General features: G+C 45.8%; 1 protein-coding gene across 10 annotated transcripts in view; it reads right to left on the bottom strand.

Annotated features, from left to right (window-relative positions):
• The window catches only part of Slc25a25 (solute carrier family 25 member 25), a 34,887-nt gene that overhangs the window by 4,137 nt on the left and 8,540 nt on the right, over positions 1 to 22,210 (bottom strand). For 2 of the 10 annotated variants that reach the window (XM_055600329.1, XM_055600335.1), the window contains exons 1-5: positions 12,720 to 13,170; positions 3,081 to 3,207; positions 2,912 to 2,999; positions 1,880 to 1,991; positions 624 to 782 (exon numbers count right to left, since the gene is read on the bottom strand). In XM_055600329.1, the coding sequence (XP_055456304.1) occupies positions 624 to 782; positions 1,880 to 1,991; positions 2,912 to 2,999; positions 3,081 to 3,207; positions 12,720 to 12,938 (705 nt within the window). In that variant the 5' untranslated portion in view covers positions 12,939 to 13,170. Of the gene's footprint in view, positions 1 to 623; positions 783 to 1,879; positions 1,992 to 2,228; positions 2,265 to 2,911; positions 3,000 to 3,080; positions 3,208 to 5,948; positions 6,201 to 12,719; positions 13,171 to 13,253; positions 13,320 to 22,210 lie in introns of those variants that run through there. The other 8 variants (XM_055600334.1, XM_055600338.1, XM_055600328.1 and 5 more) reach the window with 6 other exon arrangements.

The raw sequence follows: 22,210 nt of genomic DNA, 5'->3' as shown, positions 1-22,210 counted from the left end.
GTGTGTGTGTGTGTGTGTGTGTGTGTGTGTGTGTGTGTGTGTGTGTGATGTTATTGGGTAGGCCTCTACGTGTGTGTGCGTATATATGTGTGTGTTGTTTCTAGGTAGGCCTCCTGGCACAAAAAGTGCCAGACAGGAGCAAAATGGGGTAACTGGTCACTGTTCAGACAGACATCAAAGTCCATGAATGTCCATATGTGGGTCATTTCACAATGCTTCCCTGACATCAGACAAGCTTATCTCTGCCCTGTGGACGTGGAGTTGCATGCTCAGCCAAGGTAAAGACACTGCTTCCTAATGGCCTCTGGGTCATGCAAGGATCTGTTCACCCTGCTCTCCATGACATCTTAAGATGTGCTTGAGGAACTCAGGTCCTGCCACTCTACAAGTATCAAGCCCATATAAGGTGATACACAGCTTATGTATCTCAGATAAAATTAGGGCAGCTAAACACGAGATCTCCTAGGCCTAGATCTACTGGTGCTTGCAAAGCATTAACTCCATTAGCTGGGGTGGGAAGTTTGGGTTTTTAAAGCAGGGCCCCAGCTGTGGGAGGGAAGGAAGGAGGGAAAGCTGAGGCAGTAATGAACCATGGGTAAAAATCTGCCCACTTTCCTGCTCACCTGCATGAGCACCTTCAGTCTGTCCAGGGGGGCAGTGCAGGTTCTGGAAACTGCCCCTGCCCCACCTCCTGCAACCAGGTGCCTCCACCACATTCCCGTCTGCCTCTCCTCCACTGTGAACTCATCTGGAACTGTCAGATTCTCACCAACATCGAAGATCTACGGAGAAGACAAGCAGACACATAGCCAACTTTATTCATGACATCTGTGTGAGGTCATCAAGGAACTTTCCCTTTGCTCTGACAGTGGCTGCAGCTCTTGACCTTGTACATGGTCTAGACAGGAGCAGTTAATGATCAGATAGAATGTTACAAAGCTGCTGCGTTGTCCTTTTAAAGGAAGCTCCTGGAACTCCCAGCAAGGACTGCAAGGCTGGACCACAAGGATCAGGGAAGATGGGTACAAGCCTTGCAACCTGATACGGAATCAGACTGCCAGCAGAACAGAATGTTATGCAAGGTCTCAGCAAACAGAGTCCTGTGCTGCCTGCGTAAAACCTTCTCTTTGGAAGTGGTCCCAGCAGACTCTGTGACCTCTGGGCTTCAGGCCAGAGACAGGATAGCTGTTCTGAACCCTAGAATCTTACTTTCACCCTAGAAGCCCTGACCTGCCACTGTGAGTGCGGGGTGGATAAGGCAGGGGCAGCCCAGCCATGAACATAAGAAGTCTTGGGAAGGAGTGTTAAGTCAGACCAACATTTCTAACTGTGAACCACATCTACATTCCTGAATGGGGACCCATGATAAGAGTGAAAAATCAGTATGTAGGCCCCTTATAAGGGCATGCTTATTAAAAACAAAATGCAAACAACCAGAGTCAAATTCTGTAACCCAGGCTGGCCTTTAATGCTCCTCTGTCTCAGCCAGAATATGTATTTTTGACATAGAGAGAAATGATACTAAAAAATAAACCCAGGGAAGGCAGAGGCTTCTGTAGCAAGGTTTCTTCCCTCATCCCACAAAGACAGACTGTATGCTTCTGCGAGAAACAGCAGCATGGGGAAAAGAGATATTTAGGATGGACCATGAAGGGCAGTGGCATGTGGGTATAGGAAGGTACTCCCAGCAAAGGGTCAAGGGAATAGTCATGCTGTTCAGGCTGGTCATTGTATGGGAAGAGGAGGAGCATGTGCCTGGCAAAAGAGATGATACGTTTCACTGTGTCATCAGGACCCCCACCCAGGCCTGTATGGGGAAGGAATAACTGATACCAGACAAAGAAGGCTGCTGAATAGACGGTGGGGTGTGTGGCCTCACCGTCGAATGCTTCCAGTACAGGATGATCTCAGGGATGTTCTCCACAGGGTGCAGGAGGTGGTAGTCCCTCCATTCATTCCAGTCAATGGTCATTGTGCCATTCTTATCCATGCTGTAAAGCAGAGGCATCGTCACTCCCATGTGTCACACCCACCTGCCAGCTGTGTGCCCTACCACTGGGATGGGATGAAGGTGAGTGCCGAGGCCACCAAGAAAACCAAAGGCACCTTGCCCATGAGAAAGGGTAAGGTGACTCCATGCCCCATTTTCCACAAAATGAAGATATGGTGGCCCACAAGAACCCCATTCTGATAGGGAGGGAGGTAATCACAGGGTGACAGATACTTACTAGGTGACAGGGCCCCAGAAGTGGCCCGTTCGTATTCTGACAGACAGACAAAGGAGGATGCGGAGGAGAAAGGAGAAACAACACAAATAAATGCTCTGAGCAGGTTAGTAAAGCAAGTGCACACCCAAGGACACTAGGGGAAGCACAGCATGAGGAACTAGGTGGAACTGGGCTCCTGGGGCTGTGTCCCTGTGACCAGCCAGCTCTAAGGCCAGACAGGGACAAACTGTTCTAGTCACAGGGCTTTCTGGCAGACCCCTGCTTACAAGCAAGCCATCTTTCTGGCCAGCATCTGTAGCTTCAGACTGAAGAGCAAGCCACTAGTAGCAAGCCACTAGTAGCAAGCCACTAGTAGCAACCCAAGCCAAGGGCCACACATGGCACAAGCCCCTCTCCATCAGGCAGAGAAAGTGCTCCAGGGATACTTCTCATTAACGAGAAATACCCACAACTAAGCTTGTCACTTTTAAGGGTCGCTGGCAAATGGACTAATTCCAGATTCGGAACTCCTCATGTGAGAGTAGGGCTGCAACCTCAGGAGAACCTTGCTTTGGGAAGGGACTTCTTATCCCTCCTTCCAAACTGCAGGGCCAGTTTCAGGGAAGCATGTCAACAGTGAACAGCATGTGGATTAGTCAAAAACCATTAAAACAACCCACAGAACAGAGCTTGCTTACACTGACCTCTTAAGAATCTTCTCTGCCTGCTGTTCAGAGATCTTGACACCCAGGTCCCGCAAGGACTGCATGATCTCTTGAGCATCGATTCGTCCTGTGACAATAAGATCTATGAGCGAGGTGTGGCATTTGGTAAACTAGGCCTGCCCAGCAGAGGAGCTACAACCAAACTCACCATCGTTCTTTTTGTCCAGACTCTTGAACACCAGCCTCAGCTTTTTCTCATGATCTTGGAGGTAATGTACAAACTCTTCAAAGTCCAGTTGCCCATCAAGGTCCTTGTCACCTGCTTGCACAATTTTCTAGAAAACCAAAGTCAGGACTTGAGGTTTTGCTCACAGGCCTCTTGTCACAACAGGGAAATAACTGTTCTCCACAATGACCCAAGATATCCTATCTCTAAGGATATACCAGCCCATGGGAATCAGGTGGCATCATGTCAATTTACCCACACACCAGAGCCACTGCTTAGGTTCCCAAAGGCTATCCAGAAGGCAAGCAAGAGCCTACCCTGCTTGGGTGAAGAGACACATTCCTATAAGAAAGCCTTCAGAGAGGTCATCAAGGCAGCTTGGTACTTGCTCTTTCCAAACATTCCCTAGACCAGCTTGTTACACAGCCAGGGTCAGCAGCTTGGCTCCCCTGCAGGGCTGTCCCTGGAAACAGAAGTCAGCCCCATGCTCCTGGCTGAGAGCTGGGGATAGCCTTGGAATCCAGACTCCCTTAGGAACTCTGCTACTTGCTCCATTCTATGTGGCACTAGCCCAATAACAATTTAGTGATGAGGGTAAAGGTACAGACAATGCCTACTTGGCAGAAACATTGCCAGGGAACACTCCGGAAGCTGTAGAAGCAGATAGGAGGAGCCAATGGCAACTATTCTTGGGCTCATGCTTGATGGCACTGCCAGTCCAGGCCTTGGTCCAGGGATACCAGATATAACCAAGCCCAGATTCCCAGGCAGGCACTGAAGGCCAGGGCAGCTTTACTAGTTTAGTGGCCTAAGGCTGTAAGAGACCCTGACCTGCAGCAGTATCTGTCTTAGGTGAGAATTGCTTGGCAGCTGTAATGCCAGTTGGATGCAAAGTAGCTGGGGCTTCTCCACTCAGCCTGGGGTATGGGGTGTGCAAAGGCTTTACTGAGGGCTCTCCAGCAGCTAGCTCTAAGACGTATAGCCCATCTTCTCCCACATTACAAAGCAAGAAACAACAGTTAGAGAGATGGTGTTCACAGGAGGCCAGGGCCATCATGTGCACTCCGAGCCACCTACAGGTCCTACTACCACCCTGAAAGTTAACCTCAGGAACTCATGGGGAAAATATGGGTCATTCCAATTCTGTAGCACTTCAGTTTTCTTTCTTTCTTTCTTTCTTTCTTTCTTTCTTTCTTTCTTTCTTTCTTTCTTTCTTTTCTTTCTCTCTCTCTCTCTCTCTCTCTCTCTCTCTCTCTCTATCTCTCTTTCTTTTAAGTTACATTTAGCCAGGAGTGGTGGTGTGCACCTTTAATCCCAGAACTCTAGAGGCAGAGGCAGAGGCAGAGGCAGAGGCAGAGGCAGAGGCAGAGGCAGAGGCAGAGGCAGAGGCAGGTACACCTCTGTGAATTCAAGACCAGCCTGTTCTACATAGTGAATTCCAGGCTAGCCAGAATTACAGGATGAGACCGTCACAGTCTTCTCCTCCCCACCAAATCCTTTTAATTACATTATTTATCTATTGGGAGGGCTCTTTGAATCCAAAACAGAGACTCTCCTAAGGAAAATGTTCCTTGGTTCTCTTATGGACAAATTCATTTACTCGTCAAAATCAGCAAGCTAAGTCAAAGTGTTTTGAGCCAGCTAGGGTTTAGAAACTGATGGACCAATGGCTACCTTGCATTCCCAAAGAGTGGCCATTATGACTTCTGTCTCACTTAGTACCATAGCCACCAATTTTTTTGGGGAGAGCAGACATAGATTCTTAGGACCCAACAGTGTGAGGGGTGGGGTTGGCATGTGGGACAGATGCTAGCTGGGATTATGTTAACTTCTTGCCAACTTCTGTGCTCTTAGCCATGGGCCACCACCCCAGATTTCAAGTAGATAGGAAAAAGTCTATATGCCATTTAGGGAGGGGGCATACAGAACTCTGTGTGTGTGTGTGTGTGTCTCATCCCTAGGTTGACTGCCATCAAAGTAATCTATCCCCATGACACAGACCATCTACAACTGTGCTAACTGTACCCTATTTAAAAACATTCTCAAAGAGCTTGCTATGTATATGTGGGTATGATGGTGCACACCTATAATCCTGGCACTAGATAGAATGAGGCAGGAGGATTGCTGAGAGTTTGAGGCCATTCTGGGCTACACACCAAGACCCTCTCTAAAGAAATGTCAAGCATGGTGGTACATGGCTTTAATTCTAACACTAGAAAGCCAGAGCAGGCAGAGCTCTTTGAGTACCTGGCCAGCCAGGGACCTACTCTGTGTCTCCATTCTGCAATGCATAAAACAACATTCTAATATTGAGGGAATAGCATGAAATTTAGTCAATCAAAGCAAACACCAAAACCACAGTTCAGTTTCTCATCATACAAGGGCCAGGACCACTGTTGCCATCCTGCTCCCTGGGGCACCGAAGCATTTTAAAGTCTGGGAGGGAAGGCTGCCCTCTATCTTACCCTCTCTTCTCCTTCAGTGTGCTTCTAGCCTGTGCCCGAGTCACAGAAACTTCCCATAGCAGTGAGACAGCCACAGGCCTCTATGACACCCTGTACATTATAGGAGGCTCCATCTCAGTCAAGGAAAAGGATTCCCATCCAGAAATTCCATCTTCCACAAACAAGTGCCTTCCCTCCCAATCCAGCCTTTCTTGGAAATTACACAAAAACCAGTCATTCCCATGACAGTGACGTAGAACTGCTGGCTACAGCCACAGAGGGCTGGGGAAACACCTACATTTCAGACATTCTTTCCTCTGGGCATAAGTCATGCCTAGGTACCATTCATTTTTCCCTCAAAACCAGTCCCTGCCTGCCCCTCAGCACACAGGCTCAGCATACAGACCTGCTTCCATTGGCGGTAGGTGGAGAACTCTTGCGAGGGGATAAAGACACTGAGTTTGAAGATGGACTTCAGCTCCGCAGGAAGCCCCTTTGACTCAAAGTATTGGAACTCAGTCTGGGCCTCCCCCATGATGGGCACATACAGGCACAGGCAGAGCATGCTGGTGAGACTGGGTGCTCAGCCACCAGCCAGGGCAAGTTCTGGCAGAAGCCAATGGTGGGAAATGACAGCGTTTTCAGGAAACTCGCCCAAGATAAGCCTCGTCTTTGCTGTCACTGGCTGCTAAGTCCTGCTCTTTTACTTAATTGAGAAAAAAATCCGCCCACTTCAAGTGCAACCAGCAGCCAATGAGCACAGGCCTCAGCAGCCGGCAGTATCAGGTTGCTCAAGAGCAGAGGAGCAAAGATCAGGACTGACGTCACTGCCTGCTGCAGTTAACTCTTGGAGCCCAGGCAGCAGACACTGCCTAGGGTTGCAGTCCCATATCCCAAACAAACCTTCACCCCTGGCTGTCAACCACAAAAATAAACAAACAGCCAACAGTGCTTTCATACAAATGCGTCACACTATATAGCAGCTTTCTCTTCTTAGTAAATCATTCCCAACTGAAAATTCAGTGAAAATACAGACTGAATCAGAGACTGTTGAAAAATGACCCAGGCTACTGTGGGAGGGAAATCTGAGAGCCTCGTTCATCCCCAGCTGTCCTAGAATACAGACCCCACAATCTATAAGCATGCAGTGCCTGAGAACCACTTCCATCAATCACTGAGGTTCCACAGGTGAGACTCACAGTCCCCAAAGCCTATGCCCGTTCAGAACACTTGAAGTTTTGGTCTGATCATAGCTTTGAGAATTCTACTGTGCCATCCTGGATCCTTTTAAAATTAGCTTTGATTAAACGAGACAGGCATAGTAGCTCACAGCTATAATCCGACATTCTGGGGTTCTGAAGGATAATCTCCAGTTTGAGGCCTTCACCTAAGCTACATATTTAGACCTTGTCTCAAAATGGGGTGGGATAGAGGCTCAGGGGTAGAATGTTGTGTGCCACATCTGGACTGATTTGAGAAGTGCCTGAGAGATTAGTAAAGCACACCTCTGGGTGTGTCCAAGTAATTCCAGAGAAGATTAGCTAAACTAATCTCAGGGTAAAGGACCTACCCTGACAGCACGAGGGGGCTCTAGGTAGAGTAAAGGGGGGAGAGCAGAAAGCCAACTTGCTCTCTTCTTTCTCTGCTTCCTGGCTATCAAAATGGTTTGAAAACGTGAGCCGAAACAAATCCTTCCTCCCTTAAACTGGTTTCACAGCGACATAGAAACGAGCAGTTGCTGGGCATGGTAACTCAAGTCTGTAATCCTCACACTCAGAAGGCTGAGAAGGAGGACTGCTGAGAGTTCAAAGCCAGCCTGGGCTACAGTATAAGGCTCTATCTCAAAAACGAATAAAATGACTAGCACAAGGCTTACTCACCAGCAAGAAGATGAAAAGAATGAAATTAAACTGGACCCCTCACATTTCATGGTTGTGGGCATTCCCAGTATCACAGTGTCCACTGGCAGCCCAGCTACACTTTCAGAAGAGACCTACCTCTGATGCTGGAAGGATCTGATTATTTATTTTATTTAAAAATTTTATTATTAATACACACACTCTGTGTGTTGTACGATGCACACAAGCCATGTGCATGTAGGTGTCTTCAGAAGCCAGAGGCATAGGATTCTTGGAGCTAGATTTACAGGTGGCTGTGAGAAGCCTGGTGTGGGTGCGGGGACTCAGGTCATGCTCTTAACTGCTGAGCCATGTCTCCAGCCCCCAGATACATCTTTACCGAGGAAGATTCTTTACATGCCAGCCTGCATTCTCTTTCCATTCCTTTCTTCCCTACAGATGAGAGTTGCTGAGGGCGAGATCACGTCACTCTGACAGGACAGGATCGGTTCCACCCCCACTCCTTCTACACTGTATCCCTCATCCCTTCCTAATATAGACTAAGCCTTCTCATTCCTGGGATGGATTAAAATGAATAGTTACCATTTGGGGATCAGTAAAAGTGAAAGGATTTTCAACTCCAAAGTGCTCTGTTAAGAATGTGTAAAGATGCCATGTCTTTAATCCTGGCACTCAGGAGATAGGCAGGTGGGTCTCTATGAGTTCAAAGCCAGCCTGATCTACACAGAATAATCCTGTGAAGAGGATTCTAGAGTGCAGAATATAACAAAGGGGAGGGCATTTTGGGTGCCCTGACAATTGAGTTTGTAAATCCAGGCCTTGGCGTGCCCTGGATGTGAGGAGGCAGCTTTATCCAGGCAGATTCTTGTTCAGATTCAGTGAGGTGGAGCTATTTTATCACATATTGTAAGTCTACTGCTGGGGTGCTAAAGATGAAAGGCTATCGCTGCAGACCCTACATGCCATGGCCTTCACATCTTGCCTGACTCACAGAAAAGTCTTTACAAGAAGTTTCTGGGTAAAGCCTGGCAAGATGGCTCAGCCAGTAAAGCTGCTTGTCACCAAGCCTGACCACTTGATTCCTGGACACATAGTGGAAGGAGAGAGTTGATGCCTGCCGGTTGTTCTCCAACCTTGGAGCACATGGGCTCGCATATACACAAAATTTTATTTTATTTTTTTAAAAAATTTATTATTTATACAGTATTCTGCCTGCATGTGTGCCTGCAAGGCAGCAGAGGGCACCATATCTCATAGATGGTTATGAGCCACCATGTGGTTGCTGGGAATTGAACTCAGGACCTTTGGAAGAACAGCGAGTGCTCTTAACCTCTGAGCCATCTCTCCAGCCCCACACACAAAATTTTAAATAGACCAGAGAGATAGCTCAGAGGTTAACAGCATTTGCTATTCTTCCACAGGACCTGGGTATGTATGATTCCTAGCAATCACATGGCTCAAAACCATCTGTAACTCAAGTTCCAGGGGAGCTAACACCCTCTTGCGGCCTAGTCTAAGAGCATCAGGAATGCACATGGCACATGGACATACATAGAGGTCAAATACCCATACATATAAAATAAACACTAATTAAAAAGAAATTTCTAGCCGTTGGTAGTGGTGGCAGTGCATGACTTTAATTCCAGCACTTAGGAGGCAGAGGCAGAGGCAGGGATCTCTGTGAGTTTGAGGACAGCCTGGTCTACAGTCTGGTGAGTTCCAGAACAGCCAGGGATACACAGAGAAATCCTGTCCCAAAACAAACAAACAAACAAACAAAAACAAACAAACAAAAAAACAGGAAACTTCCTAGACTGTAATAAAGGTCATCCTACACACACCAATAGTTTCAGAGAGGCATAGAATGTTCTCTGATATGCTCTGCAAGTTACTGTCTACATGTTATTTTACAATGATATATCAATTCTATTCTAACATTAGTTCTGTTTAATTTTCTGTGGTGATAGAGACTGAACCCAAGGCCTTGAATGTTAGCAAGTACTCTATAACTTAGCCACACCCACAGGTCCAACATAAGTTGTTTATGATTTTGAGACAGTTTATCTATGTAGCTCTGGCTGGCCTTGAACTCAGAATCTTCTACCTTGGCCTTCCCCCAGTGCTGGAACTACAGACATGAACCACTACCATTAATTTAAGAAACCTGAGGACATTTTTTTTTCTTTTGTCACTGTAATTTGAGTGCTCAGACTATGTTCAACAGAGGCTGGACACAGTGGCGCTTATTTGAATCTATGTCCTCAGGAGACAGAGTTGAAGGCCAGCCTGGACTACACAAGCAGTTTTTGCTGCCATATCCAAACATTATTCTCCAAAAGAAAATGAAGCAAAGGAGAGGTCTTCACAAGCCTGATGTTTAACACCATCTTATAACCCAGAATTCCATCTTCCACACAGAAATGGACTCTTCCAGAAGGAGTCAATCTCTAGGTACCTAGTGTCTGAGGCAACTGCTCTGTCCTGGGACTACAGACTGCAGGCCACTAGGGGCTTCTGCAGCCATCTCAGTCATCTTTACCTAGAGCAAATCACCCTAGAGAATGACCTGACTTGCCCAAGTCCCAAGCCTAAGAGTGACAGGACTCAGGTTTACAACCAGGGCCAGGTTCCTGTTACAACAGCCACTCAGCCCAACATTGAGATCTCTGTGATTAATATGTCATCACACTGCAAATGTGAGTCTCATGTGACAGCAGACTTGGGTCCCACTTCCTGTCATTTCTAGGCAGCTCAGGACCCTCGGGACCTGAACACAGCACACTGCTCTTTTCTGCTCTCTTTTCTAACTCTATTTAGTTTGGTGACCCATATCTGTTTCCTGTCCTCTGATGCCCATCCCTATGACTAATATACAAAAATGATGGCTGCTGCATTAGAACCCTTAGAATTCAGTGGCATCAGATTTCATTTAATAGGTAAAGGGGCAGCTCCTTCATGAGTATCTTTTCACTCGATCTGCCAGGGCCACCATCAGCTTTCCTCATCCTATCACCCTATCATGTGCCTAATCCCCCAAACAGGAACTTCTTATAAGGGCTGGAAGACACTAAGAAGAGGGCTGGTACTATGTCTCTAGGAGGATAGTACTGGTTCAGAAAGTAACTCCCCGCTCTTCTGCAATGACTCAGATCAAGCCAGAAATATTATGTGAAGGAGCCTGGCAAGCCCCACCCTCAAGGCTCTCAAATATCATTGGCTGCTCTGTCATTTTATGATCAGGTTGCCATGACAGCCCAGTGTAGCAGGTTTCCAATGAAACCTGCCTACACTTGGTAATTACACACACAATGAACACAATCTTGGGCTTCCGAGAAGACAGGCCCCTCAGGATCTAAGCTTTGCTGTGTAAGGGCACCTCCCACTCCAGACAAATGGCTTTCTTTCCCAACTTCGGATTAACTGTGAGACAAAGATAAACGGGAAACTGGAGCAGTTCCTATAATAAAGACCTGCAGGAACCTGGCTCACAGACACATATTTTTATACATGGGGGTGGGGGTGATAAGAAAGAGGTAATGCAGTGGACAGTGAGAAGCCTGAGAACCAAAGGTCTTCCAGAAGGTTTCCCAAGCTTGCTGGGGGCTTCCTGCCCAGAAAGGCAGAGCCCCACCCATCTTGTGGGCACTTTGTGTGGTGTAAATGCTGTCTGTTTCTATTCATCATTACTGACTTTCAAAGAGTCTATGCTGGCTAGAGGTCCTGACTCTCTTGTTTTAACCACACTAGCTGCCCTATGTCCCTCCTGCCCTTCCCACACAGCCCACCAATCCATTTCCCCTTCAGGAAACAGCCAAAGAATAGTGTGGATCTCTGCAGGCCAGGCTAGAAAGTCCCACCCAAGGTAATAGGGGCAAACCTGGCAAAGGTCATCCATAGAAAGCTAGGAAATAGAGAAGTTAATTAAATTTAAAAATTTAAAAGGCAGCCCACTAAAAGATGAGCAGGGATCAACATGAGCTCCTCACAAAAATGAGCATACCACTGTTTCTGGTCCCATGTAAAGTTGAGCAAGAGGTAGAAAGTGGCACCCTCTTACAGAACATTAAGCTCAAATATCTTAGGCAGGACCCAATCTCTGTAAGACCCTGACAACAAGGGTCTCATCACCGTCTAAGGAATCCCCTGAGTGTCATTGCTCCAAAACTGCAAAACAAGTCACAGTAAAGTCCCTGTCTACTGGTGCAGGCTAGACAAGCACTTACAGGGAGTCAACGAGACATTTTAGGGGCATCTAGCATATGCCAAACACTGGGATAGACTCTCCTTGTCTTCTGATTGAGGAAGAAGATTCCAGAAAGAAACCCAGGGATTGTATAAGGCTGTGCCTGCAGCTGTTCTAAGTGAGAGCCCGGCCAGTCCTAGTAAACAGTTTCCTGAAGGAAGTAAGCAAGGTTCCAGAAAGACTGGGGTCAAGTCTCAGCACTTCCTCGCCTTGAGTGATTCTGGGCAAATTACCGAACTTTTCTGTTCTTTACGTCTCCCACACTTCCAACTGGGGAGTGCTGTCACTTACCTTGGCTCCTGTGAGGTACAGATGCAAGGACAAAAGGTCCTGACACTTGGCTGACCCTGGTGGCTGTGGTCAATTCAAGAGCCACCAGCCTCTACTCCTCCATGACTCCAGGATCTAGGACCCAGCCCCATCCCTGAACTTTCTCTGGGACCAAAGTAAATCCAGCAGGCAAGGAGAATGTGACCTTCAAGATGCTGACAAGATCTGTTCCCTTTTAGCCCTCCACAGTGGGACACACTTCTAATCCTAGTACTTAGGAGACTGAGGCAGGCAGATCTCTATGAGTTCAGAAGCCAGCCTGGTTTACAAAATGAGTTCCACGACAGCCAGGGCTACATAGTGAGACCCTGCCTCAAAAATAAAAATGAAAAAATTTAAAAAATCAAATATGTCCCCTTTCAAGCCACCTTCTCTTTCAACTGATCCTTTCACACTCTCCAGGCAAGTGAAGACAATATGCTTTAGTTTGTCACTTACTTTCAAATGACTTGTTCAGTGAGACAGACAATTCCTAAGGCTAATCTACTGAAAAAAGTAAATCTTTTCTCTCAACAACCAAGCAGGGTCAGTCACAGTGGATAAGAAAGTTTTACAGTGGTGACAGACATTTTGGACCAAATTTGTGGCCTTCTTTATCACCCAACATTTCTCCAATACCAAACTGTTTCTTTTTTCTTTCTTTTTCCTTAAAGTTCTCCCACCCACACCCATTCTTTTTCCCCTTTTGGGAAAATTATCCCAACCCAGCCCCTAAACTATAAGGTCCTCTTGAAGGTGCTGTTACCTTAGGAAACTGTTCAGCAGGTCCGACCACCAGCAAGATGGTGGGTCTCTTTTCCGTGGCCTCAGCCCTTCCGTTTTGTTTCCCCAAAAAGGTGGACATCTGGTCTCCCTGAGCAGGAGCCTGAGTGCCTCTGACTCCATGATCGATGCCCTCTCTGGAGTCTTGGCACCCAGCTCTAGGGAAAAAGCTAGACAGAAAATGCCACAGCATCTGTAGCATCCCGGCTTCCTCCAAATGCCACTGCTGCTGATGTCCACTTCTTAGGGATGTGACCACAATACCGAGGGTCTCTAGCTACACAGCTGTCTAGGGAGTTCCCAGGCTGACGCTCTACATGCAGGGGCTGTTCCTGCTTTTTCAAATTCGCTCGTGCCTAGCCTGAGAAGTAGCTCACTTAGGGAGCCTCCCCGGCTGCTGCAGTAAGGAGAGCAGCTGGGCTACTTCAATCAAAACTCACTTCGGCAGGTGGCGGGGATCAAAGGCCTGGCTCTTCCTTTTTTCTTTTTTTTAAATAAAAATGATATCCAGACAGACCTCTCCTGGAGACGGAAACTTGGGGCTCCCAGTCATTCAGCCGTCCTCGCTCATTCTGCAAGCCCAGGACAGAGCATCTAGTCTGCATTCTCACTGCAGCAAGGCCTGGCCAATCACCTCTACCGACACTACCGGGTTCTTTATCCGACCAGCACCAATCCTCCAATCACAGGCGGAGTATTTCCTGCCTGCAGCCCAGCAAGTCCGCTGGGAAGTACAGACCAGGTTCATTTTGCGGAATCTGAGCAGGCTCGTCTTTGAAGGCAACTTCCTGTTCTCCCCAGGGCAGCTTCGAGAATGCCACTCACCACCACATTCAACGTGATTCGGGGCCCTTAGCAATACTCCTAGATCACTCCCTCCCCCCATTTCTCAATTTTCTCCAACCCAAGCCTAGCAGAAAGCAAGTCTATTGATGTCTCCAGAGACCACACTGTCGGCCAGAGAGAGAGAGAGAATGCTGACCCGTTCAACCCCCAGTCCCTCAAACTAGGCTCAGACTTAAATCTGTCCATTTCACTGGGGAAACGACCATGATTATCTTTAGTTATTTTTAGTTTAATAGCAGACAAATGCAGTAACCATCATTCCTCACAAAGGTGATCAAAGTGTTCGTTATCATTCTATTTTAAAAGTACAAGGCCAAGGGTGGGGAGATGAGTAAGCTGGTAAAAGAACTTGCCAAGGCCTATTGATAAAGCGCAACCTCAGATCCATATCGGTGGCAGAGAACTCACTCCCTTAAGTCATCCTCTGACTTCCACGTGTGCCCACAAATATGTATATGCACATATGTACACAAATACATAAATAAAATTACACTAAAAGATGCAAGCCCAAGCGGGGCATGGTGGCCACGTCTTTAATCAGGCGGGGCAGTGGATCCTTGTGCGATTTCATGGCAGCCAAGGCTACACAGAGAAACCCTGTCTGGAAAAACAAACAAAAAGGCAAGTCCTCCCCTAAAGCTCATTCAACTCCTGGGAGAGGATGGGGGAACCTCACAGCCTCACCCACTGCTACAAACCCAGGCAAGAGACTTAGTTGCAGATACCAGCCTTCCAAGAGCTCCAGCCCTCTGTGTTGCAGCTCCACTTTTAGCTTCTTTTGCAGTTAAAGTTGCATGTGAGAAGTGTTCACACAGAAACCCACAATCACATTCATATACACATACTATATCTTTGTTTCATACAAAACAAATTTTCAAACTTTGCTTGTAACTTCTTCTTTATTTTTGTGAATTCTGTAAATTTATTTGTTTTCTTTTTCTGAGACAGTTTCTCTGTGTACCACTGGCTGTCCTGGAAGTTGCTCTGTGGACCAGGCTGGCCTCTACCTCCCAAGTGCTGAAATTAAAAGGTGTGCACCACCACCACCTGGTTGAGAATTCCATAAACGTACCTAAAGAAATATCTACTAATTCCCTCAATTTCCTTCATATCCCTTCAACACACCCCATCCCTTTTTTCTTTCTTTTTTTAAAATAACCCACTAACTCCAGTTAGTGCTGTCCATAGGGTCACAGGTCTGGGATCATCCAACCGGAGCGTGGGAAACTCATAAAGAGTGATTCTCCCTTCCCAGCAACTATCCACTGCCAGAAGTGCCCCAGTATGGGGTGGGGCCTGAGACCGTCTGTACCAAAGTCCTGGCTGGCTCCATCTTGTGTAAGTCTAGAGCAGGTAAGCTGGCTGCTGTGAGATCATGATCCTCACAGCCAGTATGTGAAAGAAGCTCGCAAGTTGCAGCACTCCACCCCATCCTCCCAAGATGTTCCCTGAGCACTTGTGTGTGTGGTGGGGGTAATTAATATAGCTGTCCTTTCTAGGGATGGGTACCCACACCTCAGTCTCTTTCTCAGCACTCTGAGCAGGTCTACATCTCTGCCTACTGCTGCCCACTACAAAAAGAAGCTTTTCTGACCAAGGATGAGAGCAGGCCCAGTCTGTTGTCGTCCCAAACTGCATGGGAACCGAACCCAAGGCCTTATGAACATTAGACAAATCCCTATCTATGAACTACATACATACTCAACTCTCTTTTCACTCTGATACAGAATGTATCAGTATTAGCTAAGATTTCTATTGCTGTGATAAAACACCATGACCAAAAGCAACCCAGGAAGAAAGGCTTTATTTCAGTTTACATATCCCAATCACAGTCCATCATCTAAGAAAGTAGGGACAGGAACTCAAACAGGGAAGGAACCTGGAGGCAGGAGCTGGTACAGAGTCCGTGGAGGAGTGTTACTTTCTGGTTTGCTGACTTTCTTATAGCCTCCAGGTCCACCAGCCCAGGGGTGGCAATGCCCACAATGAGCAGGGCCCATCAATCAAGAGAATATACTACAGGTCCACAGGTCAATCTGGGGGCATTTTCTCAATTTAGTCTTAACTGAAGTTCCCTCTTCCAAAATGTCTCTGGCCTGCGTCAAGATGATGTAAATGCTAGCCAGCAGAGAGTCTTGAGCTTTTCTTAAATGTATATGGGTGTTTTGCCTGCATTTTATCTGTGTACCACATACATGCCAGATGCTCACAGAGGCCAGAAGAGTGTCCAGAGTTATAGGTGGCTGTGACCCGTCAAATGGGTGCTAGAAATTGAATCCAGGTCCTCTGCAAGAACAGACAATGCTTTTGTCAGACAATGGCTAACTGCTTAGCCATCTCTCCAGCCTTACTTGTTGTTCTTGAGATTGAGTCTTACTATGTCACCCTGATTAGTCTTGATCTCTCTCTGTAGACCAGGCTGGCCTCAAATGACAGAGATCCACTGGTCTCTGCCTCCTGAGTATTGTGACTAAAGGTATGCAATACCACACCCAACTAATTTTTTTTCACATTTTATTTGTGTGTAAGTATATGCATATGTGTGGGCAGGCATGTGCCAAAGTATACATGTGGAGGTCAGAGGACAACTTGCAGGAGTTGGTTCTCTTCTTCACCCATGTGAATCCTGAGGAATCAAACTCAGGTCATCAGGCTTGGTAGCCTCTAAGCCATCTTGCCAGCCCAACAGCTGACCCTTTCAAGAGCATGGCGTCTAAATGATGGTATTCCCATATAATAGAACCCATATGCAAGTGTCAAAAACAAGGCACCTCTTACAATATGTGTACTATTATGGGATGATCTGAAGATAAAACTTGTTTAATAAAAAAAAAAGTTGTTTCTGTTTTTATATAGGAAAATCACCTCTGAAAAGAACCACTAAATTAAAGAGGGCTTGGGACAAGGATTTACTTAGGACTGTGAGTTGAAGCTGCCTAACAAGAGTTTTCTTTTCCTTAAGCTTACCAACTGCTTCTACATTTCCTCTACCACATGGGTCCCAGGGACTTAACTGTCATAAGTGGCAAGCATCTTTATCCATTGAGCCATCTTCCTGGGTCCTGAGAGACTTAGTTTCACTGAATATTCTCTTCTATCTTGCAAAACCAAATGTAGGGCCTGACCTAGGTTCATATACAAGCATCCATAAATATTTAAAAGGAAGATGCAAGGCTAGAAAGGCACAGGCTGGATAAGGCTTCCTAATGCCTGTGGGGAAAGCTGAAGAGTGCTGTAGTAGCTGCTGTCTCAATGGACACACACAACTCAGAACTATTCTTCAATGACAAAATGTGAAAGTTTCTGGACTGCAGGCTGAAATTCCAACCATCATCTACCAGCTCTACAATCTTACATTCCTTTAATTATATATACTTTTTCAAAATAAAAGTCACTAGCCAGGTGGTGATGGAGCATCTTTTTAAACCCAGGACTGAATCTAGAGCCTCTGCTGAGCAATGGCTCTATCATTGAGTTCTAGCGCAACTAGAACTCAATGATAGAACTTTTCTCCCTCTGAGACAAGGCTTCTCTGTGTAGCCCTGGCTGTCCTGGAACTTGCTCTATAGACCAAGCTGGCCTATACAAGACAGGCTTTAAACTATTGGTCTTCTTGCTGTTCGCACCACACCACAAGAAGCTGGATTTATATGTCTTTGCCTATAAATAGGGTTTCTCTGTATAGCCTTGGCTATCCTGGACTCTGTAGACCAGGCTGGCCTTGAACTCACAACAGTCTACCTGCCTCTGCCTCCCTGAGTGCTGGGATTAAAGATGTGTGCCACCATGCCCAGCCTCTATCTTTTTTTCAAATGGTAAAAAAGTATATATTTAGAATTAGCTAGCTTGAGGGCTGGAGAGATGGCTTGGTGGTTAAGAGTACTGTCTGCTCTTCCAAAGGACCCGGGTTTAATTCCCAGCACCCACATGGCAGCTCACAACTGTCTGCAACCCCAAATCCTAAGGACCTGTCATCTTCACACTAATGCACATGAAATAAATTATTTAAAAAAAAAGAGAGAGAGAATCTTGTGGCAACATCCAGAGCATCATAATCAGAAGCCAACCACACATATGCTTTCTTCTCTCCATCAAGCCATATCAGGGTATTGACTTTGGCCACATCAATGTCATACAGTTTCTTCACAGCCTGTTTGATCTGGTGCTTGTTAGCCTTGACATCCACAATGAACACAAGTGTGTTGTTTTCCTCTATTTTCTTGATGGCTGAGTCAGTGGTCAGGGGGCATTTGATGATGGCATAGTGGTCAAGCTTGTTTCTGCTGGGTGTACTCTTTCAAGGGTATTTGGACTGCCTTTTGTTGCAGCCTTCAAGACAAGTGTTCTACCTACCAAAACACATCCTTAGCCCTTCAAGTTAATCCTTTTATAAACCTAAGCCCTGTTTAGGTACAGAAAGGCTGAAGAAATGAAGGAGAGTGGTGTTTGGAGTTCCCACCTGCAAAACCCATTTATGTAGGTGCTGGCTTTAATTGAATGGACTTCTCCATACCATGGAGTTGAGTTACAAACACTAGGGCTTCCAGCCAGGATGGAGCATCAGGGAACTGATTCACACCTTCCTGCCTGTAACAAGGAAAAACTCAGAATACATGAAGCAATGTTTCCAAGCCATTGAACAGGCACAAAAGACACTTCCTGAGAAAAGTGTAGAAATGAGGCAATTCCTAGCACAGCCATTTGCTTCCTGCCTGGAGTTTCCAGGCTCTCATGAGGATGACGAGCTTGGACAGATCTGGGCAATCTCCCAATATTAAAAAGATGAGGATGCTATCAGATCAGTATTCAGGGTAGGGTACCAAAGAGGAGACAGCTACAGAGCTGCAGAGGATCCCCTAGGAGTCACAACACCATTAAGCTCACAGAAATGGTTCCTGATCTACCAGCCAGAGTGAAAACCTCATAATACAGAGTTTAAAGAATATCAAACAAGAGGGCTTGACTTCAAGCATGGGCAAAATATGTCTGGGGTAAAAAAAATCGCCATTAGATTGCACCTATCAAAGTAAGTCCTTCAATGTTCGATTTTTCCAAATAACCACACCCAGACTAATGCTGAAGAATATTTATAGAAATACAAAATCTGCTGGCATCTAATAGGGTAAAATCCAGAGCCAGGAATACTTATAGTTTCAGTTACTCAGTGGCAGTCAAATGGCTTATTGCAAATCACCCGAGGAAATGCCCAGCGTAGAACGCCCTAGCACATTACACAGAAGGACAACTGTAGAGGGCTGTGAAGTCTCATACAACCACCATGGAGTGTGTTTAACTACGTATTACTCATCTTTGCATTATTTTCATCTTTGCCTAACACTCAGAAAAGGTGTTGCCAGAGGAAAGACTATCAACACTTTTTAATGAAAAAATGAAGCCAGACTTCATTGACTGAAAGCCAGGTTGCTTTGGCTGACTAGTTTCATAATGAGGACTTGTTATGCCAATGAGGTCAAAGGAAGGCCCTTGTCCACCAGTTAAATGGGTCAAACCTGAAGCTCTAGGTCAATGGTTCTCAACCTTCCTAACACTGCAACCCTTTAATACAATTCCTCATGTTGTGCTGAACCTCCAATCACAAAATTATTTCTTTACTACTTCATAACTGTAATTTTGCTACTGTTATGAAATGCAGGATATTTGATATGCTACTCCTGTGGAATGAATGTTCAACTGCTCGCCAAAGGGGTCCTGACTTACAGCAGTTGAGAGCCACTGCTCTACGGTTTTTACCAAAATCAGAATGTAATCAACAAATAAAAGATACAAAATGTACAAGGAGACAGCCACAGGAGTTCAGGTACAGCTGTCTAGGCTGAAATGAATCAACGTGTTAATTCAATTGAGTTCCTCACTAACCCGCACTATGGGAGCCAGAGCTTCAGGATGTAAGGCAGGGTGAACAGACTGGATCCCTCCTGCCACTGACTCAGCCCTCAATTGAAGAATGAGGAGGAGCCAGTGCTTGTGCCCCTGGCACTGCTCAAGCTGTAAGGATGGCAGTGATGAAAAGGATGAAATCCTCTAACCTGCATCTTAGGAAGTAACCCTGGAAACCAGATTGTGGTAGAGAGCAAAAAAAGACACACAATAGTCTCTTGAATGGCTGGCTCCTGCTGGGGAAAGAAAAGCCAGTCCCCATTGAGGGCCCTCGTTCAAGGTGAACACCTTTTAATAAAGACGTCTTTTTCTCTTCACTAAAAGAAAAAAGTGTACAAAACTAAGCCCAGGACTTTTGAGCCTCAGGATAAGAATGAAGTCAGTATGCATTGAAACACATCATTATCTATGTTCCTCAAGACCATGGTTCTCATTCACATTAAATTACCTATCGAGTTTCTGAAGAGAACATAGATATGAACGGAGATCAGCATGTAAAAACCCACTTGCCTAAAATGATCAAAACCTTCCCATCTACACCCTTCTGACATACTAAGTCTCCTCAAGTACTCTGTACCCTTCTTCTCTCCTTTCTGTTATGTCAAGAGGCAAACCTGCAGTGGTACAGTGCTTGCCTAGTTTGCACAAGGCCCTAGGATTTGATCCCTAGAACTGCCAAAAACAATGTTTTTTTGTTTCTCAAAAACTGACTTAAGGATCAAACTTGGGATCAAACTACATCAGGTAGTGCTAGCTGTGGCCCCAGCACATGGAAGGCAGAGGTAGAGGGTTATTTGAGCCCAGGAATTCCCAGCAACGTCAAACAAAACAGGTGAGTGCTAACAGTACCATCTTAACTTTCCAAGACCACTTGCTGGGCACTGTTCAGTACTATAGGCTCAAGAGCAAGAAGAACCCAGCCATGTTGATAGAGCACTGTGGAGACAAAAGGCTGGCAGATCTGTGTATTCAAGGCCAGGCAGAGTAAATTCTGAGATTCTGTCTCAAAAATATAAACAAAAGCAGGCAATCTACCCAGAGACTGCTTTCTACAGACAAACAGAGCTGCTAAGGGTAGTTGGGAGAATTCTAAGAAGAATGATTGGTTTGAAGTAGACCAGATCTTGGAAACAATTCAAAAATTGATTTAATTATAGAACTATTTACTTCTCTGGTACTATTTTTTTTTCTTTTTCTATAGGTTATAGACAAAATAGTAAACAAAATACAACTATAATGTGAAAGAAAAATGGGGGAAAAAACCCTGAGCTGTGTTCCAGCTTGTCCTTTGGGGTGCTGTAGGAATCTATCTCCCTTCAACACCTCTGTAGAGCCCTGAACAAGCCATCTAACCTCCTTGGGAAGCAGAGTATGGATTCTGCACACTTGAATGTATTCCAGATCTAACATCCTATGGGTTTGAAGTCCACCTGAAGGTAACATTTCTGGCAGGCACAGATGGCTGTGAAGAACCATAAATCCCGATGCCTGGTAAGGGTGAAGAAAGGAGGATCTTGAGTTCCAGCCACCAGCTTGGGCTACATAGTGAGATCTTTGGCAAAAAAAGCCAGGTGTGGTGGCAGCACATGCCTTTTATCCCAGCACTCTGGAGGCAGAAGCAGGCGAATTTGAGTTTGAGGCCAGAATGGTCTACAGAGTAAGTTCCAGGACAGCCAGAGCTACACAGAGAAACCCTGTCCAATAAATAAATAAATAAATAAATAAAATTAAAAAACCTAAATACCAACCTACAAATAAATATACATGATGAAAAGCAAAAGTAGTGTTTCAGCATGTAGAGATGGGCAGAGTGCCAATAGGACTGGCTTAGGTGGCCACTGTCACTAGTTTTATCCAACAGGATGATTCAACTATGTCACACAACTGAAGTGGAAAGGTTAGGACATAGTTTCCTCCCTTCCTGATGATCTAAACTCTTCTCTCAGGCAAGGGGTGTGGCTCAGTGTATGAACATATGCCTGGCATATACAAGGCTCAAGATTTGGTCCCAAGGCACAAAACCAAAATTAACCATCCTCTACTGTTTTGCACCACTGGCATTTTAATGGTTTCAGAATTTTCTCAAGCAGGTAGGGGTTTGGGCTTTAGTAAGAATTCTATCTCTGGGAGTGGAGGGAAGCTAGAAAAAGTTAAGCCGAGGGCTGGATGGAATAATGAGGAAAGCTCAGGTCCCAGCAGGCACAGGGACAGCAACCTCCTCTTTCTCCATTGCTCCAGCAGACAATATGCCATGACTCACCTCCTGCTTCCTGCAAACCCCAGACAACAGGGCGAAGGTATTGGGCAGGTCCTGCAGGCCTACCTACCTGCCTTTTCACTTATTTACTTTAAAGGGAAAGGCCTTGCTTTTTTTTTAAAGGACAATGCCTTGCTTTTTTTCAGTGTCATGTCAGCTCTTTTTTTGTCCCATTCAGTGGAGCAGTCCTTACCCCTTGAGGTGCTTTCTCAACATGTGCAAGGACCTTAACATGCTGAGCTGGATTATACACAGATGTGTCAATGTCAGAAGCTGAAAGCAGACATTGTAAAGTTTTTCGTGTTTTCATACATTATTGGCCTTGAACTTGCAATCCCACCTCCTCCTCAGTGCTGGGGTCACTGGAATATACCATTGTACTTAGGGTGATATTGTAAAAGCTTTAAGGCCAAGTCCTTTCCCATAGGAGGAAAGAAACTGTGTGCTGAACTAAATTGGGCAGAATTAAAATA

Source organism: Psammomys obesus, unplaced genomic scaffold (assembly GCF_907164565.1).
Source record: "Psammomys obesus unplaced genomic scaffold, mPsaObe1.curated_primary_1811, whole genome shotgun sequence".
Taxonomy (NCBI): domain Eukaryota; kingdom Metazoa; phylum Chordata; class Mammalia; order Rodentia; family Muridae; genus Psammomys; species Psammomys obesus.
Note: the sequence above shows the minus strand (reverse complement) of the source record. Positions and strands in the feature narration are given on the sequence as shown.